The sequence below is a fragment of the Petromyzon marinus genome, unplaced genomic scaffold, assembly GCF_048934315.1.
Source record: "Petromyzon marinus isolate PM22_M1 ecotype Great Lakes invasive population unplaced genomic scaffold, UKy_Petmar_22M1.pri1.0 PM_G_Scaffold_11, whole genome shotgun sequence".
NCBI lineage: Eukaryota > Metazoa > Chordata > Hyperoartia > Petromyzontiformes > Petromyzontidae > Petromyzon > Petromyzon marinus.
This window is the reverse complement of record NW_027422662.1, coordinates 4216118-4243801: the sequence shown is the minus strand read 5'-3', so window position 1 is coordinate 4243801 and position 27684 is coordinate 4216118. Positions and strand designations below refer to the sequence as shown.

The window sequence follows — 27684 nt, the reverse complement described above, 5'->3', positions numbered from 1 at the left end:
TGTAGCACAACGCGTGGCTGGGATAATGCAAATTAACACCACCACCACCACAATCATCTCGCGTCCAATGCTGATGTCATATCCCTGCACCACCATCACCACCACCGCCATCACCATCACCACCATCACCACCACCATCATCACGTGTGGAGAGGCAGAAGAGGGGAGGCGGTGGCGGTGGTGCAGAGAGGAGCTTACTCGAAAGACGGAGGAGGTGTGGAGGAAGGTGAAGTGAGGAGGAGAAAGGTGAGAAGGAGGAAGAGGAAGAGAAGGAAGAGGAGGGAGAGGAGGAGGGAGAGGAGCAGGAAGAGGAAGAGGAGAGAGGAAGAAGAGCAGGAAGAGGAGGAGGGAGAGGAGGAGGAAGAGGAGGAAGAGGATGAGGGAGAGGAGGAGGATGGGTGAACTGCATCTGCAGCGGCCCCACGCAGCAGGGAACTTTGTCCGCTACCTCCTCCTGCCCCTGCTGCTGCTGCCGCTGTGCGGAGTTCGTACTGCACCGGCCTCCTGCTGCCCCTGCTGCTGCTGCCCCTGCTGCTGCTGCCACTGCTGCCCCTGCTGCTGCTCCTGTTGCTGCCCCTGCTGCTGCTGCCCCTGCTGCTGCTGCCCCTGCTGCTGCTGCCCCTGCTGCTGCTTCTGCTGCCCCTGCTGCTGCTGCCCCTGCTGCTGCTTCTGCTGTTGCTCCTGCTGCTGCCCCTGCCCCTGCTGCCCCTGCCGCTGCTGCCCCTGCTGCTGCTTCTGCCCCTGCTGTTGCTCCTTACAATGTCCCCCCCTCACCTCCCTCACCTCCCCCCTCACCTCCTCCTCTCCTCTCCCTCCCCCCTCCCCCCCAGCAGTGCGACGCCTCTGGCGACTTCTCCCTGCAGGTGACTTCTCTCCAGGCCCTGCCCAGCGGGGGCGACGCTCTGCGTGGCTCCTTCCCCTCCTCCTTCGTGGTCCGCGTCTGCCTCGGGGAGGCGTCCCACGGGCTGAGGCCCTCGACGGGCCTCCGCCCGTGCCCCTTGGGCTCGGCCACCGCTCGCGGCGAAGGCGGTGCGGGGCTCCTCCTGTCAGTGGCCTTCGACTTCGCGTGGCCGGTGAGGGTGAGACGCTCACCTGGTGAGGGTGAGACGCTCACCTGGTGAGACGCTCACCTGGTGAGGGTGAGACGCTCACCTGGTGAGACGCTCACCTGGTGAGGGTGAGACGCTCACCTGGTGAGACGCTCACCTGGTGAGGGTGAGACGCTCGCCTGGTGAGGGTGAGACGCTCACCTGGTGAGACGCTCACCTGGTGAGATGCTCACCTGGTGGGGGTGAGACGCTCACCTGGTGAGGGTGAGACGCTCACCTGGTGGGGGTGAGACGCTCACCTGGTGAGGGTGAGATGCTCACCTGGTGAGGGTGAGACGCTCACCTGGTGAGGGTGAGACGCTCACCCGGTCGGGGTGAGACGCTCACCTGGTGGGGGTGAGACGCTCACCTGGAGACGGTGAGAAGCTCACCTGGTGGGGGTGAGACACTCACCTGGTGAGGGTGAGACGCTCACCTGGCGGGGGTTGTGGTAGTGGGAATTGTGGTGGTGGTTGTGGTGGCGGTTGTGGTGGTGGGGGTTGTGGTGGTGGTGGTTGTGGCAGTGGTGGGGATGGGAGTTGTGGTGGTGGTTGAGGTGGTGGGGGTTGTGGGGGTTGTGGCGGTGGTGGTGGTGGTGGTGGGGCTTGTGGTTGCCATTTGCGGTTTTGAGCTATCACGGGTGAAGGGTAACCTCCTTTGTATAACAATTCACAGCTTTCTCCAAGTAAGAGGGGAGGGGAGGGAGGCAGGGAGGGAGGGAGGGGAGGGAGGCAGGGAAGGAGGGAAGTGAGAGAGGGGAGGGAGTGCCGTGACCTCGCCGTGACCTCGCCATCAATGAGTGACTCATTGACGGTGAGCTTGAACTTTGCAGCTGTGGTGCTCGCTGGCTGTGGATGTGTGGGAACAGCACAACGGCACCGCGCCAGGTACGTGCGTGTGTGTACGTGTGTGTGTGTGTACTTGTGTGTGTGTACGTGTGCGTGTGTACATGTGCGTGTGTACGTGTGCGTGTGTACGTGTGTGTGTACGTGTGTACGTGTGTGCGTGTGTACGTGTGTGTGTACGTGTGTGCGTGTACGCGTGTGTGTGTACGTGTGTGTGTGGGGAGCGATAGTGTAGCGATTAGCGCGCTGCGCTATGAACCTGGCGACCCGGGTTCGATTCCCGCTCACGGCCAACACCAGTGACGATTATCTGAACCGGTCCCGGGCCTCCCCTAGGTCGACTCAGCCTCAAATGAGTACCTGGTGCGGTGTGTAAACATTGCCACTAGGGAGACAAAGGCGGTCGGGCGTGGTGCTGGCCACCCACCCCCTCGTGTACCGTTCCGGCCTTCATAGGTGCTCGCTAACAGCACTTGCCCCTACAGTCTGTTAAGGCTATATGGGGGATCTTTGTCTTTGTGTGTGTACGCGTGTGTGTACGTGCATATTGCTCACGTATGATGAGCGGTGGTGCAGTGGTTAGCTCACCGCGCTATTAAAATTCGCAGCCAATATTGAATTTTTTTTTTAATGAATATAGTTTAAATATTTACGACCATATTTATTTAAATCTTCATATAACACGTATTTATTGTTCATATATTTATCTAGATATGTATTTACATAGTTACATAATACAGCAAAAAAATGTTACGTAAATATTCATGTAAATATTTCTATAAATATTCATGTAATATTTCTATACTCTTTGGTTCTTTTTGGTAAAGTCACGTAAAAAAAAACAAAAAATATTCATGTAAATATTTCAATGAATATTCGCATGCTTTTATTTTGCACATTTTTATTTCGCTATTTATTTGAATCGTCACGCGACATCCTCCTCCTCCTCTTCCTCCACCCCCCCCCACAGGAGGAGATCTCCGGCAGGTGACGCGAGCCGTCCACGTCATCGGCGACCGCCCCGGCGAGCCGTGGCGGACGCTGCACCACGCGGCCGCCGCCAACGCCACCGCCCTGGAGTACCGCGTCCGCGTGCGTTGCCACGCCGACTACTACGGCGTCGACTGCAAGCGGTGGTGCCGTCGCCGTGACGACCACTTCGGCCACAACGAGTGCGACGCCCACGGACGCAAGGAGTGCATGCCGGGCTGGGCGGGGGAATATTGTGACAGAGGTGCGCTGGTGGCGGTGGTGGTGGTGGTGTTGGTGGTAGTGGTGGTGGTGGCGGTGGTGGCGGTGGTGGTGGTGGAAGCGGTGGTGATGGTGGTAGCAGTGGTGGTAGCGGTGGTAGCGGTGGTGGTAGCGGTGGTAGCGGTGGTGGTGGCGGTGGTGGTGGCGGTGGTGGTGGTGGTGGTGGCGGTGGTGGTGGTGGTGGTGGCGGTGGTGGTGATGGTGGTGGCGGTGGTGGTGGCGGTGGTGGTGGTGGTGGTGGCGGTGGTGGTAGTTTTGGTGGTGGTAGCGGTGGTGGTAGCGGTGGTGGTAGCGGTGGTGGTAGCGGTGGTGACGTGAGGCCCTGATGAAGCACACACACACAACACAATCCTTGACACAAATAAACCCCCGACACCTCCCTCGCTGCTGCTGAGCTCGTCAAGGAGCATGAACCACCACCACCACCACCACGCCAACTCCGCTCATTCTCGCAGCAGCAGCGGCCTTCTGGAGTGTTCTTTCCTGCCGATATCTTGGGGAGCCGCTGGGAGGCCGTGCACTCTGAAACCGCCGCCCCGAATTGACGACCTCGTTGCTTTAGAAGTGAATTCTTTCTCAAGCTTGATGCGTAGGGAGCCTTTCACGACCGATATTTGTCATAACAAAGGTTTGTTGGTATCAGATTGCATAAGTATCGATGTTGTGTCGTAACCCTCCACCACCCGACACAACCAATCAGTAAGGGATTTGTAACGTCAACAAAATGCCAATTTGTTACTATTATAATTTAAAGTAATGTATAGTGTAGTGTATAGTGTCGTGTATAGTGTACAGTATAGTGTATAGTAGTATAGGGTATAGTAGTGTATAGTGTAGTAGTGTAGTGTATAGTAGTGTTTAGTGTAGTGTATAGTGTAGTGTATAGTGTAGTGTATAGTGTAGTGTATAGTGTAGTGTATAGTAGTGTATAGTAGTGTAGTGTATCGTGTAGTGTATAGTGTAGTGTATAGTAGTGTATAGTGTAGTGTATAGTTGTGTATTGTATAGTGTAGTGTATAGTGTAGTGTATAGTGTGGTGTATAGTGGTGTATAGTAGTGTATAGTAGTGTGTGGTGTATAGTATAGTGTATAGTGTAGTGTATAGTGTAGTGTATAGTAGTGTATAGTGTAGTGCATAGTATAGTGTAGTTTATAGTGTAGTGTATAGTATAGTGTAGTGTAAAGTGTACTGTATAGTGTAGTGTATAGTAGTGTATGGTGTAGTGTATAGTGTAGTGTATAGTGTAGTAGTGTAGTGTATAGTTGTGTATAGTATAGTGTAGTGTATAGTTGTGCATAGTATAGTAGTGTAGTGTACAGTATAGTGTATAGTAGTGCAGTGTCTAGCGGTGCATAGTGTGTGTATAGTCGTGTTTAATGTAATATATAGTGCAGTATATAGTGTAATGTATAGTAGTGTATAGTCGTGTAGTGTATATTAGTGTAGTGTATCGTGTAAAGTATTGTGTAAAGTATAGTGTAGTTTATAGTGTATAGTAGTGTGGTGTACAGTAGTGTATAGTATAGTGAAGTGTACAGTAGTGTATAGTAGTGTAGTATATTGTAGTGTAAAGTATAGTGCAGTGTATAGTAGTGTGGTGTATAGTGTACAGTAGTGTAGTGTATAGTGTAGTGTATAGTAGTGTAGTGTATAGTAGTGTAGTGTATAGTAGTGTAGTGTATAGTGTAGTGTGTAGTGTATAGTATAGTGTATAGTGTAGTGTATTGTAGTGTAGTGTATAGTAGTGTAGTGTATAGTATAGTGTATAGTAGTGTAGTGTATAGTATAGTGTATAGTAGTGTAGTATATTATAGTGTAGTGTATAGTAGTGTATAGTAGTGTAGTGTATAGTGTAGTGTATAGTAGTGTAGTGTATAGTAGTGTAGTGTATAGTGTAGTGTATAGTAATGTCGTATAGTATATAGTAGTATATAGTAGTGTAGTGTATAGTGTAGTGTATAGTGTAGTGTATAGTAGTGTATATTATAGTGTAGTGTATAGTGTAGTGTATAGTAGTGTAGTATATTATAGTGTAGTGTATAGTGTAGTGTATAGTGCAGTGTATAGTGCAGTGTATAGTAGTGTAGTATATTGTAGTGAAGTGTATAATGTAGTGTATAGTAGTGTAGTATATTGTAGTGTAGTGTATAGTGTAGTGTATAGTAGTGTAGTGTATAGTAGTGTAGTATATTGTAGTGTAGTGTATAGTAGTGTAGTATATTGTAGTGTAGTTTATATTGTAGTGTATAGTAGTGTAGTGTATAGTGTAGTATACGACATGAGCCCACCGGTGTGTTTGCAGAGTAAATCCACGACATTGACAATGTGTGTGAGCACCGTGACGTTTCGCCGTTACATCAACCAGTGGAATCGTCGCTGTGGTCGGGCGATTTGCCAGAATGGCGACGAATTTTCTCTTCGGCTTCCTGCCTCAGCAATTTGCAGGCCTGGCTGCGATTCGCTGCGTGGAGGCTGCGACGTCCCCGGACAATGCCGGTGAGCGAAACTTTGACGCCAACAACGCCGCAATGCACTCCCAGCGAGGCGTTGGACGACCTGCCGCTGAGCGTACCGACGTCGTGTGTCAAGTAGTGGAGTGTGTAGTGTAAAGTATAGTGTAGTGTATAGTGTAGTGTATAGTGTAGTGTATAGTGTAGTGTATAGTGTAGTGTATAGTAGTGTATAGTGTAGTGTATAGTGTAGTGTAGTGTGTAGTGTAGTGTATAGTGTAGTGTGTAGTGTTTAGTGTAGTGTAATGTATAGTGTAGTGTATAGTAGTGTAGTGTATAGTGTAGTGTAAAGTGTAATATATAGTGTAGTGTATAATGTAGTGTGTAGTGTAGTGTATAGGGTAGTGTAGTGTGTAGTGTATAGTGTAGTGTAATGTATAGTGTAGTGTATAGTAGTGTAGTGTATAGTGTAGTGTATAGTGTAGTGTATAGTGTAGTGTAGTGTAGAGTGTAGTGTGTAGTGTATAGTGTAGTGTATAGTGTAATGTATAGTAGTGTATAGTGTAGTGTATAGTGTAGTGTATACTAGTGTATAGTGTAGTGTATAGTAGTGTATAGTGTAGTGTATAGTGTAGTGTGTAGTGTATAGTGTAGTGTGTAGTGTAGTGTAGTGTGTAGTGTATAGTGTAGTGTAGTGGATAGTAGTGTAGTGTTTAGTGTAGTGTATAGTAGTGTATAGTAGTGTAGTGTATAGTAGTGTAGTGTATAGTAGTGTAGTGTGTAGTGTATAGTAGTGTAGTGTATAGTGTAGTGTATAGTAGTGTAGTGTATAGTGTAGTGTGTAGTGTAGTGTATAGTATAGTGTAGTGTATAGTGTAGTGTATAGTGTAGTGTATAGTATAGTGTATAGCGTAGTGTATAGTGAAGGAATGAACAGGATTTGCATTTTTAAACCATTTGCAACCGTTCCCTGACGACGTCAGCGCTGCACCGTCTCGCAGCCATACCTGGCGATGTCCACGTGGGGTCTCGTCAGGGCCGTGGTGTCCAACAGGCCACAATAGGCACCGTGGATGGGGGGAGGGAGGGAGTTGGGGATGATGGAGGTACTAAAACTGCCCACAGACTCAACACTACCCATAGACTCAACACTGCCCATAGACTCAACACTGCGCCATAGACTCAACACTGCACCATAGACTCAACACTGCACCATAGACTCAACACTGCACCATAGACTCAACACTGCCCATAGACTCAACACTGCACCATAGACTCAACATTGCACCATAGACTCAACACTGCACCATAGACTCAACACTGCACCATAGACTCAGCATTGCCCATAGACTCAACACTGCACCATAGACTCAACCATAGACTCAGCACTGCCCATAGACTCAACATTGCACCATAGACTCAACACTGCCCATAGACTCAACACTGCACCATAGACTCAACACTGCACCATAGACTCAACACTGCACCATAGACTCAACACTGCCCATAGACTCAGCACTGCACCATAGACTCAGCACTGCACCATAGACTCAGCACTGCACCATAGACTCAACATTGCCCATAGACTCAACACTGCCCATAGACTCAACACTGCCCATAGACTCAACACTGCCCATAGACTCAACACTGCACCATTGACTCAACACCGCACCATAGACTCAACACTGCACCATAGACTCAACACCGCACCATAGACTCAACACTGCACCATAGACTGAGCACTGCCCATAGACTCAACACTGCACCATAGACTCAACACTGCACCATAGACTCAACACTGCCCATAGACTCAACACTGCACCATAGACTCAACACTACCCATAGACTCAACACTGCCCATAGACTCAGCACTGCACCATAGACTCAACATTGCCCATAGACTCAACACTGCACCATAGACTCAACACTGCACCATTGACTCAACACCGCACCATAGACTCAACACTGCACCATAGACTCAACACCGCACCATAGACTCAACACTGCACCATAGACTGAGCACTGCCCATAGACTCAACACTGCACCATAGACTCAACACTGCACCATAGACTTAGCACTGCCCATAGACTCAACACTGCACCATAGACTCAACACTGCCCATAGACTCAACACTGCCCATAGACTCAGCACTGCACCATAGACTCAACATTGCCCATAGACTCAACACTGCCCATAGACTCAGCACTGCACCATAGACTCAACACTCCACCATAGACTCAACACTGCACCATAGACTCAGCACTGCCCATAGACTCAACACTGCACCATAGACTCAACACTGCCCATAGACTCAACACTGCACCATAGACTCAACACTGCCCATAGACTCAACACTGCACCATAGACTCAACACTGCACCATAGACTCAACACTGCACCATAGACTCAGCACTGCACCATAGACTCAACACTAGCCATAGATTCAACACTGCACCATAGACTCAACACTGCACCATAGACTCAGCACTGCACCATAGACTCAGCACTGAACCCTAGACTCAACACTGCACCATAGACTCAACACTGCACCATAGACTCAACACTGCACCATAGTCTCAACAATGCACCATAGACTCAGCACTGCCCATAGACTCAACACTGCACCATAGACTCAACACTGCCCATAGACTCAACACTGCACCATAGACTCAACACTGCACCATAGACTCAGCATTGCCCATAGACTCAACACTGCACCATAGACTCAGCCATAGACTCAGCACTGCCCATAGACTCAACATTGCACCATAGACTCAACACTGCCCATAGACTCAACACTGCACCATAGACTCAACACTGCACCATAGACTCAACACTGCCCATAGACTCAGCACTGCACCATAGACTCAGCACTGCACCATAGACTCAGCACTGCACCATAGACTCAACACTGCACCATAGACTCAACACTGCACCATAGACTCAACACTGCCCATAGACTCAACACTGCACCATAGACTCAACACTAACCATAGACTCAGCACTTCCCCATAGACTCAACACTACCCATAGACTCAACACTGCACCATAGGCTCAACACTGCCCATAGACTCAAGACTGCCCATAGACTCAACACTACCCATAGACTCAACACTGCACCATAGACTCAACACTGCACCATAGACTCAACACTACCCATAGAGTCAGCACTGCACCATAGACTCAACATTGCACCATAGACTCAGCACTGCACCATAGACTCAACACTACCTATAGACTCAGCACTGCACCATAGACTCAGCACTGCACCATAGACTCAACACTGCACCATAGACTCAGCACTGCACCATAGACTCAACACTGCACCATAGACTCAACACTGCACCATAGACTCAACACTGCACCATAGACTCAACACTGCACCATAGACTCAACACTGCACCATAGACTCAACACTGGACCATAGACTCAACACTGCACCATAGACTCAAAACTGCCCCAAAGACTCAACACTGCCCATAGACTCAACACTGCACCATAAACTCAACACTGCACCATAGACTCAACACTGCCCATAGACTCAACACTGCACCATAGACTCAACATTGCACCATAGACTCAACACTGCACCATAGACTCAACACTGCACCATAGACTCAGCATTGCCCATAGACTCAACACTGCACCATAGACTCAACCATAGACTCAGCACTGCCCATAGACTCAACATTGCACCATAGACTCAACACTGCCCATAGACTCAACACTGCACCATAGACTCAACACTGCACCATAGACTCAACACTGCACCATAGACTCAACACTGCCCATAGACTCAGCACTGCACCATAGACTCAGCACTGCACCATAGACTCAGCACTGCACCATAGACTCAACATTGCCCATAGACTCAACACTGCCCATAGACTCAACACGGCCCATAGACTCAACACTGCCCATAGACTCAACACTGCACCATTGACTCAACACCGCACCATAGACTCAACACTGCACCATAGACTCAACACCGCACCATAGACTCAACACTGCACCATAGACTGAGCACTGCCCATAGACTCAACACTGCACCATAGACTCAACACTGCACCATAGACTTAGCACTGCCCATAGACTCAACACTGCACCATAGACTCAACACTGCCCATAGACTCAACACTGCACCATAGACTCAACACTACCCATAGACTCAACACTGCCCATAGACTCAGCACTGCACCATAGACTCAACATTGCCCATAGACTCAACACTGCCCATAGACTCAGCACTGCACCATAGACTCAACACTGCACCATAGACTCAACACTGCACCATAGACTCAGCACTGCCCATAGACTCAACACTGCACCATAGACTCAACACTGCCCATAGACTCAACACTGCACCATAGACTCAACACTGCCCATAGACTCAACACTGCACCATAGACTCAACACTGCACCATAGACTCAACACTGCACCATAGACTCAGCACTGCACCATAGACTCAACACTAGCCATAGATTCAACACTGCACCATAGACTCAACACTGCACCATAGACTCAGCACTGCACCATAGACTCAGCACTGAACCCTAGACTCAACACTGCACCATAGATTCAACACTGCACCATAGACTCAACACTGCACCATAGTCTCAACACTGCACCATAGACTCAGCACTGCCCATAGACTCAACACTGCACCATAGACTCAACACTGCCCATAGACTCAACACTGCACCATAGACTCAACACTGCCCATAGACTCAACACTGCACCATAGACTCAGCACTCCCCATAGACTCAACACTGCACCATAGACTCAACACTGCACCATAGACTCAACACTGGACCATAGACTCAACACTGCACCATAGACTCAAAACTGCCACAAAGACTCAACACTGCCCATAGACTCAACACTGCACCATAAACTCAACACTGCACCATAGACTCAACACTGCCCATAGACTCAACACTGCACCATAGACTCAACATTGCACCATAGACTCAACACTGCACCATAGACTCAACACTGCACCATAGACTCAGCATTGGCCATAGACTCAACACTGCACCATAGACTCAACCATAGACTCAGCACTGCCCATAGACTCAACATTGCACCATAGACTCAACACTGCCCATAGACTCAACACTGCACCATAGACTCAACACTGCACCATAGACTCAACACTGCACCATAGACTCAACACTGCCCATAGACTCAGCACTGCACCATAGACTCAGCACTGCACCATAGACTCAGCACTGCACCATAGACTCAACATTGCCCATAGACTCAACACTGCCCATAGACTCAACACTGCCCATAGACTCAACACTGCCCATAGACTCAACACTGCACCATTGACTCAACACCGCACCATAGACTCAACACTGCACCATATACTCAACACCGCACCATAGACTCAACACTGCACCATCGACTGAGCACTGCCCATAGACTCAACACTGCACCATAGACTCAACACTGCACCATAGACTTAGCACTGCCCATAGACTCAACACTGCACCATAGACTCAACACTGCCCATAGACTCAACACTGCACCATAGACTCAACACTGCACCATAGACTTAGCACTGCCCATAGACTCAACACTGCACCATAGACTCAACACTGCCCATAGACTCAACACTGCCCATAGACTCAGCACTGCACCATAGACTCAACATTGCCCATAGACTCAACACTGCCCATAGACTCAGCACTGCACCATAGACTCAACACTGCACCATAGACTCAACACTGCACCATAGACTCAGCACTGCCCATAGACTCAACACTGCACCATAGACTCAACACTGCCCATAGACTCAACACTGCACCATAGACTCAACACTGCCCATAGACTCAACACTGCACCATAGACCAATCACTGCACCATAGACTCAACACTGCACCATAGACTCAGCACTGCACCATACACTCAACACTAGCCATAGATTCAACACTGCACCATAGACTCAACACTGCACCATAGACTCAGCACTGCACCATAGACTCAGCACTGAACCCTAGACTCAACACTGCACCATAGACTCAACACTGCACCATAGACTCAACACTGCACCATAGTCTCAACAATGCACCATAGACTCAGCACTGCCCATAGACTCAACACTGCACCATAGACTCAACACTGCCCATAGACTCAACATTGCACCATAGACTCAACACTGCACCATAGACTCAGCATTGCCCATAGACTCAACACTGCACCATAGACTCAACCATAGACTCAGCACTGCCCATAGACTCAACATTGCACCATAGACTCAACATTGCCCATAGACTCAACACTGCACCATAGACTCAACACTGCACCATAGACTCAACACTGCACCATAGACTCAACACTGCCCATAGACTCAGCACTGCACCATAGACTCAGCACTGCACCATAGACTCAGCACTGCACCATAGACTCAACACTGCACCATAGACTCAACACTGCACCATAGACTCAACACTGCCCATAGACTCAACACTGCACCATAGACTCAACACTAACCATAGACTCAGCACTTCCCCATAGACTCAACACTACCCATAGACTCAACACTGCACCATAGGCTCAACACTGCCCATAGACTCAAGACTGCCCATAGACTCAACACTACCCATAGACTCAACACTGCACCATAGACTCAACACTGCACCATAGACTCAACACTACCCATAGAGTCAGCACTGCACCATAGACTCAACATTGCACCATAGACTCAGCACTGCACCATAGACTCAACACTACCTATAGACTCAGCACTGCACCATAGACTCAGCACTGCACCATAGACTCAACACTGCACCATAGACTCAGCACTGCACCATAGACTCAACACTGCACCATAGACTCAACACTGCACCATAGACTCAACACTGCACCATAGACTCAACACTGCACCATAGACTCAACACTGCACCATAGACTCAACACTGGACCATAGACTCAACACTGCACCATAGACTCAAAACTGCCCCAAAGACTCAACACTGCCCATAGACTCAACACTGCACCATAAACTCAACACTGCACCATAGACTCAACACTGCCCATAGACTCAACACTGCACCATAGACTCAACATTGCACCATAGACTCAACACTGCACCATAGACTCAACACTGCACCATAGACTCAGCATTGCCCATAGACTCAACACTGCACCATAGACTCAACACTGCCCATAGACTCAACACTGCACCATAGACTCAACACTGCACCATAGACTCAACATTGCACCATAGACTCAACACTGCCCATAGACTCAACACTGCACCATAGACTCAACACTGCACCATAGACTCAACACTGCACCATAGACTCAACACTGCCCATAGACTCAGCACTGCACCATAGACTCAGCACTGCACCATAGACTCAGCACTGCACCATAGACTCAACATTGCCCATAGACTCAACACTTCCCATAGACTCAACACTGCCCATAGACTCAACACTGCCCATAGACTCAACACTCCACCATTGACTCAACACCGCACCATAGACTCAACACTGCACCATAGACTCAACACCGCACCATAGACTCAACACTGCACCATAGACTGAGCACTGCCCATAGACTCAACACTGCACCATAGACTCAACACTGCACCATAGACTTAGCACTGCCCATAGACTCAACACTGCCCATAGACTCAGCACTGCACCATAGACTCAACACTGCACCATAGACTCAACACTGCACCATAGACTCAGCACTGCCCATAGACTCAACACTGCACCATAGACTCAACACTGCCCATAGACTCAACACTGCACCATAGACTCAACACTGCCCATAGACTCAACACTGCACCATAGACTCAACACTGCACCATAGACTCAACACTGCACCATAGACTCAGCACTGCACCATAGACTCAACACTAGCCATAGATTCAACACTGCACCATAGACTCAACACTGCACCATAGACTCAGCACTGCACCATAGACTCAGCACTGAACCCTAGACTCAACACTGCACCATAGACTCAACACTGCACTATAGACTCAACACTGCACCATAGTCTCAACACTGCACCATAGACTCAGCACTGCCCATAGACTCAACACTGCACCATAGACTCAACACTGCCCATAGACTCAACACTGCACCATAGACTCAACACTGCCCATAGACTCAGCACTGCACCATAGACTCAACATTGCCCATAGACTCAACACTGCCCATAGACTCAGCACTGCACCATAGACTCAACACTGCACCATAGACTCAACACTGCACCATAGACTCAGCACTGCCCATAGACTCAACACTGCACCATAGACTCAACACTGCCCATAGACTCAACACTGCACCATAGACTCAACACTGCCCATAGACTCAACACTGCACCATAGACTCAACACTGCACCATAGACTCAACACTGCACCATAGACTCAGCACTGCACCATAGACTCAACACTAGCCATAGATTCAACACTGCACCATAGACTCAACACTGCACCATAGACTCAGCACTGCACCATAGACTCAGCACTGAACCCTAGACTCAACACTGCACCATAGACTCAACACTGCACTATAGACTCAACACTGCACCATAGTCTCAACACTGCACCATAGACTCAGCACTGCCCATAGACTCAACACTGCACAATAGACTCAACACTGCCCATAGACTCAACACTGCACCATAGACTCAACACTGCCCATAGACTCAACACTGCACCATAGACTCAGCACTCCCCATAGACTCAACACTGCACCATAGACTCAACACTGCACCATAGACTCAACACTGGACCATAGACTCAACACTGCACCATAGACTCAAAACTGCCCCAAAGACTCAACACTGCCCATAGACTCAACACTGCACCATAAACTCAACACTGCACCATAGACTCAACACTGCCCATAGACTCAACACTGCACCATAGACTCAACATTGCACCATAGACTCAACACTGCACCATAGACTCAACACTGCACCATAGACTCAGCATTGCCCATAGACTCAACACTGCACCATAGACTCAACCATAGACTCAGCACTGCCCATAGACTCAACATTGCACCATAGACTCAACACTGCCCATAGACTCAACACTGCACCATAGACTCAACACTGCACCATAGACTCAACACTGCACCATAGACTCAACACTGCCCATAGACTCAGCACTGCACCATAGACTCAGCACTGCACCATAGACTCAGCACTGCACCATAGACTCAACATTGCCCATAGACTCAACACTGCCCATAGACTCAACACTGCCCATAGACTCAACACTGCCCATAGACTCAACACTGCACCATTGACTCAACACCGCACCATAGACTCAACACTGCACCATAGACTCAACACCGCACCATAGACTCAACACTGCACCATAGACTGAGCCCTGCCCATAGACTCAACACTGCACCATAGACTCAACACTGCACCATAGACTTAGCACTGCCCATAGACTCAACACTGCACCATAGACTCAACACTGCCCATAGACTCAACACTGCACCATAGACTCAACACTACCCATAGACTCAACACTGCCCATAGACTCAGCACTGCACCATAGACTCAACATTGCCCATAGACTCACCACTGCCCATAGACTCAGCACTGCACCATAGACTCAACACTGCACCATAGACTCAACACTGCACCATAGACTCAGCACTGCCCATAGACTCAACACTGCACCATAGACTCAACACTGCCCATAGACTCAACACTGCACCATAGACTCAACACTGCCCATAGACTCAACACTGCACCATAGACTCAACACTGCACCATAGACTCAACACTGCACCATAGACTCAGCACTGCACCATAGACTCAACACTAGCCATAGATTCAACACTGCACCATAGACTCAACACTGCACCATAGACTCAGCACTGCACCATAGACTCAGCACTGAACCCTAGACTCAACACTGCACCATAGACTCAACACTGCACCATAGACTCAACACTGCACCATAGTCTCAACACTGCACCATAGACTCAGCACTGCCCATAGACTCAACACTGCACCATAGACTCAACTCTGCCCATAGACTCAACACTGCACCATAGACTCAACACTGCCCATAGACTCAACACTGCACCATAGACTCAGCACTCCCCATAGACTCAACACTGCACCATAGACTCAACACTGAACCATAGACTCAGCACTACCCATAGACTCAACACTGCACCAAAGACTCAGCACTGCACCATAGACTCAACACTACCCATAGACTCAACACTGCACCATAGACTCAACACTGCACCATAGACTCAACACTGCACCATAGACTCAACACTGTACCATAGACTCAACACTACCCATAGACTCTACACTGCACCATAGCACTGCCCATAGACTCAACACTGCCCATAGACTCAACATTGCACCATAGACTCAACACTGCACCATAGACTCAACACTGCACCATAGACTCAACACTGCACCATAGACTCAACACTGCACTATAGACTCAACACTGCATCATAGACTCAACACTGCACCATAGACTCAACACTGCCCATAGACTCAACACTGCACCATAGACTCAACACTGCCCATAGACTCAACACTGCCCATAGACTCAACACTGCACCATAGACTCAGCACTGCCCGCGTGTCCGCAGGTGCCGCTCCGGGTGGCAGGGCGAGCTGTGCCAGCGCTGCGTCCCCTACCCAGGCTGTGGCCACGGCAGCTGCAGACAGCAGCCCTGGCGCTGCAGCTGTGACAGTGGCTGGGGAGGCCTCCTCTGTGACAAAGGTGCCACTACCGCACCCCCCTCCTCCTACTCCCCCCCCCTCCTCCCCCCCCCCTCCTCCACCTACCCCCCCTCCTCCACCTACCCCCTCTCCCCACCTCCTCCACCTACCTCCCCTCCTCCCCCCCCCCTCCTCCCCCCTCCACCCCCCAAGTCACCCGGTGAATTTCCCTCCACTCGCTCCCCATCCAACGCTCGGATGTGTCCATCAATATTTACCTATCATCATCATCACCATCATCCGTGGTGGTGGTGATGGTGGGGGTGGTGGGGTGGTGGTGGTGATGGTGGTGGTGGTGATAGTGGTGGTGGTGGTGATGGTGGGGGTGGTGGTGATGGTGGTGGTGTTGGTGGTGGTGGTGGTGATGGTGGTAATGGTGGTGGTGGTGATGGTGGTGGTGGTGATGGTGGTGGTGGTGATGGTGGTGGTGGTGATGGTGGTGATGGTGGTGGTGTTGGTGGTGGTGGTGATGGTGATGGTGGTAATGGTGGTGGTGGTGGTGATGGTGGTGGTGGTGATGGTGGTGGTGGTGATGGTGGTGGTGGTGATGGTGATGGTGGTAATGGTGGTGGTGGTGATGGTGGTGGTGGTGGTGATGGTGGTGATGGTGGTGGTGGTAATGGTGGTGGTGGTGATGGTGGTGGTGGTGATGGTGGGGGTGGTGGTGATGGTGGTGGTGGTGATGGTGGGGGTGGTGGTGGTGTTGGTGGTGGTGATGGTGGTGATGGTGGTTGTGGTTGTGGTGGTTGTGGTGGTTGTGGTGGTGGTGATGGTGATAGTTGTGATGGTGTTGGTGGTGGTGTTGGTGGTGGTGATGGTGGTGCTGCTGGTGGTGGTGTTGGTGGTGGTTATGGTGGTTGTGGTGGTGGTGTTGGTGGATGTGGTGGTGGTTGTTGTGGTGGTTGTGGTTGTTGTGGATGTTACATCATGGGACCTCCTCTGCCAGTACCAAAATATGATAATAACTTTCCCCCTTTTTTTCTGGCAACAAAACAGTGGCGTTAAGATGTTATAACACCACACTGTGAAACCTTTTACAAGGCATGACGTCACTGCACGAACCACAATGCCTTGCGGTTCAGAATGAACCTCTGGTCTAGAGGTCACCTCTGGTCTAGAGGTCACCTCTGGTCTGGAGGTCACCTCTGGTCTGGAGGTCACCTCTGGTCTAGAGGTCACCTCTGGTCTGGAGGTCACCTCTGGTCTGGAGGTCACCTCTGGTCTGGAGGTCACCTCTGGTCTAGAGGTCACCTCTGGTCTAGAGGTCACATCTGGTCTAGAGGTCACCTCTGGTCTAGAGGTCACCTCTGGTCTCACACCGTTTGAGACGAGGCTCTAAAGAAAGCCGTCTCTGGTGTGGACCAATCAGCTTCAAGGACAGCGCATCATCATCATCTACTATCAGATGATGTGTTTTGTTTGCATTCTGACCACAAGCATTTTGGTTAATGCAGTGACGTGATTCCTTGTAAAAGGGTTTCACAATTAGGTGTTTTAACATCTTAACGTCGCTGTTTTGCTGCCAGATAAAAGGGGGAAACCCAATTGTCACACGGTGGTGGATGTTGTTGTTGCCGTTCCCCTCCCTCGCTTCTCGCTAGATCTGAATTACTGCGCCAGCCACCAGCCGTGCTTGAATGGAGGCAGCTGCATCAACGCCAAGCCGGATGAGTTCACCTGCAACTGCCCCCAAGGGTATTCCGGCACGAGCTGCGAGATAGGTGAGTGTGTGGTGAGAGTGTGGTGAGTGTGGTGTGTGTGTGGTGAGTGTGTGTTGAGCGTGTGGTGAGTGTGTGGTGAGTGTGGTGAGTGTAGTGAGTGTGTGTGGTGAGTGTAGTGTGTGTGGTGTGTGTGGTGAGTGTGGTGAGTGTGGTGAGTGTGTCGTGAGTGTGTGGTGAGTGTGTGGTGAGTGTGGTGTGTGTGTGAGTGTGGTGAGTGTAGTGTGAGTCTGGTGAGTGTGGTGAGTGTGGTGTGTGTGTGTGTTGAGTGTAGTGAGTGTGTGGTGAGTGTGTGTGGTGAGTGTGGTAAGTGTAGTGAGTATGTGGTGAGTGTGGTGTGTATGTGGTGAGTGTGGTGAGTGTTGTGAGTGTGTGGTGAGTGTGTGTGGTGAGTGTGGTGAGTGTAGTGAGTGTGTGGTGAGTGTGGTGTGTGTGTGGTGAGTCTGGTGAGTGTGTGGTGAGTGTGGTGTGTGTGGTGTGTGTGTGGTGAGTGTGTGTTGAGCGTGTGGTGAGTGTGTGGTGAGTGTGGTGAGTGTAGTGAGTGTGTGTGGTGAGTGTAGTGTGTGTGGTGTGTGTGGTGAGTGTGGTGAGTTTGGTGAGTGTGTCGTGAGTGTGTGGTGAGTGTGTGGTGAGTGTGGTGTGTGTGTGAGTGTGGTGAGTGTAGTGTGAGTCTGGTGAGTGTGGTGAGTGTGGTGTGTGTGTGTGTTGAGTGTAGTGAGTGTGTGGTGAGTGTGTGTGGTGAGTGTGGTGAGTGTAGTGAGTATGTGGTGAGTGTGGTGTGTATGTGGTGAGTGTGGTGAGTGTTGTGAGTGTGTGGTGAGTGTGTGTGGTGAGTGTCGTGAGTGTAGTGAGTGTGTTGTGAGTGTGGTGTGTGTGTGGTGAGTCTGGTGAGTGTGTGGTGAGTGTGTAGTGAGTGTAGTGTGTGTTGTGAGTGTGTGGTGAATGTGGTGAGTGTGGTGAGTGTGTGGTGAGTGTGTGTTGAGCGTGTGGTGAGTGTGTGGTGAGTGTGGTGAGTGTAGTGAGTGTAGTGTGTGTGGTGTGTGTGGTGAGTGTGTGTTGTGTGGGTGGTGAGTGTGGTGAGTGTGGTGAGTGTGTCGTGAGTGTGTGGTGAGTGTGTGGTGAGTGTGGTGTGTGTGTGGTGAGTGTAGTGTGAGTGTGGTGAGTGTGGTGAGTGTGTGTGTGTTGAGTGTAGTGAGTGTGTGGTGAGTATGTGTGGTGAGTGTGGTGAGTGTTGTGAGTGTGTGGTGAGTGTGTGGTGAGTATGGTGTGTGTGTTTTGAGTGTGGTGAGTATGTGGTGAGTGTGTGGTGTGTGTGTGTGAATGTGGTGAGTGTAGTGTGAGTGTGGTGAGTGTGGTGAGTGTGTGTTGAGTGTAGTGAGTGTGTGGTGAGTGTGTGTGGTGAGTGTGGTGAGCGTAGTGAGTGTGTGGTGAGTGTGTGGTGAGTGTGGTGTGTGTGTGGTGAGTGTGGTGAGTGTGGTGAGTGTGTGGTGAGTGTGTGTGGTGAGTGTGGTGCGTGTAGTGATTGTGTGGTGAGTGTGGTGTGTGTGTGGTGAGTGTGGTGAGTGTAGTGAGTGTGTGGTGAGTGTGGTGAGTGTTGTGTGTGTGTTGAGTGTGGTGAGTGTGTGGTGTGAGTGTGGTGAGTGTGTGGTGTGTGTGTGTTGAGTGTGGTGAGTGTAGTGTGAGTGTGGTGAGTGTGGTGTGTGTGTGTGTTGAGTGTAATGAGTGTGTGGGGAGTGTGTGGTGAGTGTGTGGTGTGTGTGTGGTGAGTGTGGTGAGTGTAGTGAGTGTGGTGAGTGTGGTGTGTGTGTGGTGAGTGTGTTGAGTGTAGTGAGTGTGTGGTGAGTGTGGTGAGTGTTGTGTGTGTGTTGAGTGTGGTGAGTGTGTGGTGTGAGTGTGGTGAGTGTGTGGTGAGTGTGGTGAGTATGTGGTGTGTGTGTGGTGAGTGTGGTGAGTGTGTGGTGTGTGTGGTGAGTGTGTGGTGTGTGTGGTGTGAGTGTGGTGTGTGTGTGGTGAGTGTGGTGAGTGTGTGGTGTGTGGTGTGAGTGTGGTGAGTGTGTGGTGTGTGGTGTGTGTGGTGTGTGTGGTGAGTGTGGTGAGTGTGTGGTGGTGGTGGCGGTGGTGGTGGTGGCGGTGGCGGTGGGGGTGGTGATAGTGGTGGTGATAGTGGTGGTGGTGTTGGTGGTGGTGGTGGTGATGGTGGTGATAGTGGTGGTGATAGTGGTAGTGATGGTGGTGGTGATGGTGGTGGTGGTGATAGTGGTGGTGGTGATGGTGGTGGTGGTGATGGTGGTGGTGGTGATAGTGGTGGTGATGGTGATAGTGGTGGTGGTGGTGATGGTGGTGCTGGTGGTGGTGGTGATGGTGATGGTAGTGGTGATGGTGGTGGTGATAGTGGTGGTGGTGATAGTGGTGGTGATAGTGGTGGTGATGGTGGTTGTGGTGGTTGTGGTGGTTGTGGTGGTGATGGTGATAGTCGTGATGGTGTTGTTGGTGGTGGTGGTGTTGGTGGTGGTGGTGGTGCTGGTGTTGGTGGTTGTGGTTGTGGTGGTGGTGATTGTGGTGGTATTGGTGGATGTGGTGGTGGTTGTTGTGGTTGTGGTGGTTGTGGATGTTACATCATGGGACCTCCTCTGCCAGTACCAAAATATGACAATAAGTTTTTCCCCTTTTTTTCTGGCAACAAAACAGCGGCGTTAAGATGTTAAAACACCAAACTGTGAAACCTTTTACAAGGCATGACGTCACTGCACAAACCACAATGCCTTGCGGTTCAGAATGAACCTCTGGTCTAGAGGTCACCTCTGGTCTGGAGGTCACCTCTGGTCTAGAGGTCACCTCTGGTCTAGAGGTCACCTCTGGTCTCGAGGTCACCTCAGGTCTCGAGGTCACCTCAGGTCTAGAGGTCACCTCTGGTCTAAGGTGACCTCTGGTCTTGAGGTCACCTCTGGTCTAGAGGTCACCTCTGGTCTAGAGGTCACCTCTGGTCTAGAGGTCACATCTGGTCTAGAGGTCACCTCTGGTCTAGAGGTCACCTCTGGTCTCACACCGTTTGAGCCGAGGCTCTAAAGAAAGCCGTCTCTGGTGTGGACCAATCAGCTTCAAGGACAGCGCATCATCATCATCTACTATCAGATGATGTGTTTTGTTTGCATTCTGACCACAAGCATATTGGTTAATGCAGTGACGTGATTCCTTGTAAAAGGGTTTCACAATTTGGTGTTTTAACATCTTAACGTCGCTGTTTTGCTGCCAAATAAAAGGGGGAAACCCAATTGTCACACGGTGGTGGATGTTGTTGTTGCCGTTCCCCTCCCTCGCTTCTCGCTAGATCTGAATTACTGCGCCAGCCACCAGCCGTGCTTGAATGGAGGCAGCTGCATCAATGCCAAGCCGGATGAGTTCACCTGCAACTGCCCCCAAGGGTATTCCGGCATGAGCTGCGAGATAGGTGAGTGTGTGGTGAGAGTGTGGTGAGTGTGGTGCGTGTGTGGTGAGTGTGTGTTGAGCGTGTGGTGAGTGTGTGGTGAGTGTGGTGAGTGTAGTGAGTGTGTGTGGTGAGTGTAGTGTGTGTGGTGTGTGTGGTGAGTGTGGTGAGTGTGGTGAGTGTGTCGTGAGTGTGTGGTGAGTGTGTGGTGAGTGTGTGTGGTGAGTGTGGGGAGTGTAGTGAGTACGTGGTGAGTGTGGTGTGTATGTGGTGAGTGTGGTTAGTGTTGTGAGTGTGTGGTGAGTGTGTGTGGTGAGTGTGGTGAGTGTAGTGAGTGTGTGGTGAGTGTGGTGTGTGTGTGGTGAGTGTGGTGAGTGTGGTGAGTGTGTGGTGAGTGTGTAGTGAGTGTAGTGTGTGTTGTGAGTGTGTGGTGAATGTGGTGAGTGTGGTGAGTGTGTGGTGAGTGTGTGTTGAGCGTGTGGTGAGTGTGTGGTGAGTGTGGTGAGTGTAGTGAGTGTATGTGGTGAGTGTAGTGTGTGTGGTGTGTGTGGTGAGTGTGTGTTGTGTGTGTGGTGAGTGTGGTGAGTGTGGTGAGTGTGTCGTGAGTGTGTGGTGAGTGTGTGGTGAGTGTGGTGTGTGTGTTGTGAGTGTAGTGTGAGTGTGGTGAGTGTGGTGTGTGTGTGTTGAGTGTAGTGAGTGTGTGGTGAGTATGTGTGGTGAGTGTGGTGAGTGTTGTGAGTGTGTGGTGAGTGTGTGGTGAGTGTGGTGTGTGTGTTTTGAGTGTGGTGAGTATGTGGTGAGTGTGTGGTGTGTGTGTGTGTGTGAATGTGGTGAGTGTAGTGTGAGTGTGGTGAGTGTGCGTTGAGTGTAGTGAGTGTGTGGTGAGTGTGTGTGGTGAGTGTGGTGAGTGTAGTGAGTGTGTGGTGAGTGTGGTGTGTGTGTGGTGAGTGTGGTGAGTGTGGTGAGTGTGTGGTGAGTGTGTGTGGTGAGTGTGGTGCGTGTAGTGATTGTGTGGTGAGTGTGGTGTGTGTGTGGTGAGTGTGGTGAGTGTGTGGTGAGTGTGTGGTGTGTGTGTGTTGAGTGTGGTGAGTGTAGTGTGAGTGTGGTGAGTGTGGTGTGTGTGTGTGTTGAGTGTAGTGAGTGTGTGGTGAGTGTGTGGTGAGTGTGTGGTGTGTGTGTGGTGAGTGTGGTGAGTGTAGTGAGTGTGGTGAGTGTGGTGTGTGTGTGGTGAGTGTGTTGAGTGTAGTGAGTGTGTGGTGAGTGTGTGGTGAGTGTGGTGTGTGTGTTGTGAGTGTAGTGTGAGTGTGGTGAGTGTGGTGAGTGTGGTGTGTGTGTGTTGAGTGTAGTGAGTGTGTGGTGAGTATGTGTGGTGAGTGTGGTGAGTGTGGTGAGTGTGGTGAGTGTGTGGTGAGTGTGTGTGGTGAGTGTGGTGCGTGTAGTGATTGTGTGGTGAGTGTGGTGTGTGTGTTTTGAGTGTGGTGAGTATGTGGTGAGTGTGTGGTGTGTGTGTGTGTGAATGTGGTGAGTGTAGTGTGAGTGTGGTGAGTGTGGTGAGTGTGCGTTGAGTGTAGTGAGTGTGTGGTGAGTGTGTGTGGTGAGTGTGGTGAGTGTAGTGAGTGTGTGGTGAGTGTGGTGTGTGTGTGGTGAGTGTGGTGAGTGTGGTGAGTGTGTGGTGAGTGTGTGTGGTGAGTGTGGTGCGTGTAGTGATTGTGTGGTGAGTGTGGTGTGTGTGTGGTGAGTGTGGTGAGTGTGTGGTGAGTGTGTGGTGTGTGTGTGTTGAGTGTGGTGAGTGTAGTGTGAGTGTGGTGAGTGTGGTGTGTGTGTGTGTTGAGTGTAGTGAGTGTGTGGTGAGTGTGTGGTGAGTGTGTGGTGTGTGTGTGGTGAGTGTGGTGAGTGTAGTGAGTGTGGTGAGTGTGGTGTGTGTGTGGTGAGTGTGTTGAGTGTAGTGAGTGTGTGGTGAGTGTGGTGAGTGTTGTGTGTGTGTTGAGTGTGGTGAGTGTGTGGTGTGAGTGTGGTGAGTGTGTGGTGAGTGTGGTGAGTATGTGGTGTGTGTGTGGTGAGTGTCGTGAGTGTGTGGTGTGTGTGGTGAGTGTGTGGTGTGTGTGGTGTGAGTGTGGTGTGTGTGTGGTGAGTGTGGTGAGTGTGTGGTGTGTGGTGTGAGTGTGGTGAGTGTGTGGTGTGTGGTGTGTGTGGTGTGTGTGGTGAGTGTGGTGAGTGTGTGGTGGTGGTGGCGGTGGTGGTGGTGGCGGTGGGGGTGGTGATAGTGGTGGTGATAGTGGTGGTGGTGTTGGTGGTGGTGGTGATGGTGGTGATAGTGGTGGTGATAGTGGTAGTGATGGTGGTGGTGATGGTGGTGGTGGTGATAGTGGTGGTGGTGATGGTGGTGGTGGTGATGGTGGTGGTGGTGATAGTGGTGGTGATGGTGATAGTGGTGGTGATGGTGGTGGTGATGGTGGTGCTGGTGGTGGTGGTGATGGTGGTGGTGATGGTGGTGGTGATAGTGGTGGTGGTGATAGTGGTGGTGATAGTGGTGGTGATGGTGGTTGTGGTGGTTGTGGTGGTTGTGGTGGTGATGGTGATAGTCGTGATGGTGTTGGTGGTGGTGTTGGTGGTGGTGGTGCTGGTGGTGGTGGTGTTGGTGGTTGTGGTTGTGGTGGTGGTGATTGTGGTGATGGTGTTGGTGGATGTGGTGGTGGTTGTTGTGGTTGTGGTGGTTGTGGATGTTACATCATGGGACCTCCTCTGCCAGTACCAAAATATGACAATAAGTTTTTCCCCTTTTTTTCTGGCAACAAAACAGCGGCGTTAAGATGTTAAAACACCAAACTGTGAAACCTTTTACAAGGCATGACGTCACTGCACAAACCACAATGCCTTGCGGTTCAGAATGAACCTCTGGTCTAGAGGTCACCTCTGGTCTGGAGGTCACCTCTGGTCTAGAGGCCACCTCTGGTCTAAAGGTCACCTCTGGTCTCGAGGTCACCTCAGGTCTCGAGGTCACCTCAGGTCTAGAGGTCACCTCTGGTCTAAGGTGACCTCTGGTCTTGAGGTCACCTCTGGTCTAGAGGTCACCTCTGGTCTAGAGGTCACCTCTGGTCTAGAGGTCACATCTGGTCTAGAGGTCACCTCTGGTCTAGAGGTCACCTCTGGTCTCACACCGTTTGAGACGAGGCTCTAAAGAAAGCCGTCTCTGGTGTGGACCAATCAGCTTCAAGGACAGCGCATCATCATCATCTACTATCAGATGATGTGTTTTGTTTGCATTCTGACCACAAGCATTTTGGTTAATGCAGTGACGTGATTCCTTGTAAAAGGGTTTCACAATTTGGTGTTTTAACATCTTAACGTCGCTGTTTTGCTGCCAAATAAAAGGGGGAAACCCAATTGTCACACGGTGGTGGATGTTGTTGTTGCCGTTCCCCTCCCTCGCTTCTCGCTAGATCTGAATTACTGCGCCAGCCACCAGCCGTGCTTGAATGGAGGCAGCTGCATCAACGCCAAGCCGGATGAGTTCACCTGCAACTGCCCCCAAGGGTATTCCGGCATGAGCTGCGAGATAGGTGAGTGTGTGGTGAGTGTGTGGTGTGTGTGTGTGGTGTGTGTGTGGTGAGTGTGGTGAGTGTGTCGTGAGTGTGTGGTGAGTGTGTGGTGAGTGTGGTGAGTGTGTGTTGAGTGTGGTGAGTGTGGTGAGTGTGTGTGTGTGTCGTGAGTGTGTGGTGAGTGTGTGGTGAGTGTGGTGTGTGTATGTTGAGTGTGGTGAGTGTAGTGAGTGTAGTGAGTGTGTGTGGTGAGTGTGGTGAGTGTGGTGAGTGTGTGGTGTGTTGTTGCCGATCCCCCCCATAGACTCATCACACGGAGACCCATAGACTCACCACACAGAGACCCATAGACTCATCACACACAGAGACCCATAGACTCACCACGCAGAGACCCATAGACTCATCACACAGAGACCCATAGACTCACCACGCAGAGACCCATAGACTCATCACACAGAGACCCAGAGTCTAATCACACAGATACCCATAGACTGACCACACAGAGACCCATAGACTGACCACACAGAGACCCATAGACTCACCACACAGAGACCCATAGACTCACCACGCAGAGACCCATAGACTCACCTTACAGAGACCCATAGACTCATCACACAGAGACCCATAGACTCACCACACAGAGACCCATAGACTCATCACACAGAGACCCATAGACTCACCATACAGAGACCCATAGACTCATCACACAGAGACCCATAGACTCATCACACAGAGACCCATAGACTCACCACACAGAGACCCATAGACTCATCACACAGTGACCCATAGACTCACCACACAGAGACCCATAGACTCACCACACAGAGACTCATAGACTCATCACACAGAGACCCATAGACTCATCACACAGAGACCCATAGACTCACCACACAGAGACCCATAGACGTACCTACGGCCTTCCTGTGTTTTTTGTGCGCCATCAGGAGAGAAGGTGGACGATGACAACGACGACAACGAGGAGGAGGAGGTGGAGGAGGTGGAGGAGTGCAGCAGCGTTGACGGTGTTGGCTCCTCGTGTGAGTCCAGCGAGGGCGTCACGACCATCGACGGTGGCAGATTCGTCCCCCCGGCTTCCGCCGGCGTGGATGGTGAGTGGGGGGGGGGGGTGATAGGGGACTGAGTAGTTGACCGTGATGGTGGTGACGTTGAGACTTAGGAACACACGGAGCTCTGGAACGTTACTTGTTCGTTAGTAGAGTTGTCCGCCTGCAATTGCATGGTACCTAAGTAGGGGAGTATTTGGAGTTTGTGGTCTCAATCCCCTTCCTCCCCCCCCCTCCCTCCATCCCCCTCCCTCCCCCTCCCCTCCCCCAGGCTCCCTGCTGCCTGTGCTGCTCCCCCTGTCGCTGGCCGTCTGCCTGCTGAGCGGCCTGGCCGTAGGCCGCCGCTGCCGGCCGCGGTGTCTCAGGCGCCGGCCCAGGGAAGTTTCCTGGATAGCTAACGACTTGGGCGGCGGCGGCGATGGCGGCGGTGGTGGCGGTAACACGGAGGGCGGTCGCTCCCCCAAACTTCCTCCCAAAGGCCCCGACGAGGTGCGCCTGGAGGCACGGGAAATGCCAAAGCTGGGAGAGCGACGGCTCCCACTGACGCCGGAATGGGGAGCGAAGTTCTCCAAGCTCGGGGGACTGGGAGCTGAAGACGTGAATGTTAATAACGTGTCGCGAGTGAAAATACACGCGGCCACGGAGAGACGAGAGGGGAAGGGGTCTGAGAGTGGGGGGAGTGGAGTGGAGTGAGATGAGAGGGGAGAGGTAGGAGAGTGAGTGGAGTGGAGTGAGAGGGAGAGGCAGGAGAGTGAGTGGAGTGAGATGAGAGGGAGAGGCAGGAGAGTGAGTGGAGGGGAGTGAGAGACAGGAGAGTGAGTGGAGGGGAGTGAGATGAGAGGGAGAGGCAGGAGAGTGAGGGGAATGGAGTGAGATGAGAGGGGAGGGTCAGGAGAGTGAGTGGAGTGGAGTGAGATGAGAGGGAGAGGCAGGAGAGTGAGTGGAGTGAGATGAGAGGGAGAGGCAGGAGAGTGAGTGGAGTGGAGTGGGATGAGAGGGAGAGGCAGGAGAGTGAGTGGAGGGTAGTGGAGTGAGAGGGAGAGGCAGGAGAGTGCGTGGAGGGGAGTGGATTGAGAGGGAGAGGCAGGAGAGTGAGTGGAGTGGAGTGAGATGAGAGGTAGGTGAAGTGCATTTGTGAGCAATTTTTTTCTTAAATTGTCCAAGTAATTTCCTGTCACGCGACTGCCGCGTTCAATGCGACGATTTGTGGATCAAAAACGCGACAGAATTTACGATAAATGTGCGTTGATGAAGTGGCAAGCCAACCAGCGTCAAGGGGCGACCTAAATGTGGGGCTGGCGTACTCGATCCACAAATCGCTTCAACGATAAAACATTAATGAATTAAAAACGTGACAGCTTCATCTGTACTCAAACACGAACATAGATCATCAATGTCGTGGCTTTAGCTCTCCAACACACAACTGGTGTGCCGTGCAGGTAACGAATTGGCACATTCTGTTTACGTGACGAACCTGACTAAATGGGCTGTCGGGTGGTGGCGGGTTTGAAGACATTCATATATCTACGCCATCTAACCAATAAAAAACCTCTGTTGTGTA

The 27684-nt window shown here is 50.9% G+C and overlaps 1 protein-coding gene across 2 annotated transcripts; it reads left to right on the top strand.

Moving 5' to 3' along the window:
• Positions 1-27684, top strand: LOC142908941 (uncharacterized). Of its 2 annotated transcripts, none has more exons than XM_076059618.1 (11): positions 1-484; positions 831-1073; positions 1921-1975; positions 2904-3167; positions 5621-5681; positions 16246-16379; positions 17980-18099; positions 21425-21544; positions 24961-25080; positions 26004-26168; positions 26395-27684. In XM_076059618.1, the coding sequence occupies exons 1-11, from the start codon at positions 377-379 to the stop codon at positions 26814-26816; spliced, it is 1812 nt and encodes a 603-aa protein (XP_075915733.1). In that variant the 5' UTR covers positions 1-376; the 3' UTR covers positions 26817-27684. The 2 variants fall into 2 exon arrangements, with proteins under 2 accessions (XP_075915733.1, XP_075915734.1); XM_076059619.1 differs by having other exon boundaries at positions 2-484; positions 834-1073.

Coding starts and splice junctions, on each gene's coding strand:
- LOC142908941 (XM_076059618.1), top strand. CDS start 377: ATGAGGGAGAGGAGGAGGATGGGTGAACTGCATCTGCAGCGGCCCCAC. Junction 1,976..2,903: donor GCACAACGGCACCGCGCCAG/GTACGTGCGTGT, acceptor CCCCCCCCACAG/GAGGAGATCTCCGGCAGGTG. Junction 26,169..26,394: donor GGCTTCCGCCGGCGTGGATG/GTGAGTGGGGGG, acceptor CCCCTCCCCCAG/GCTCCCTGCTGCCTGTGCTG.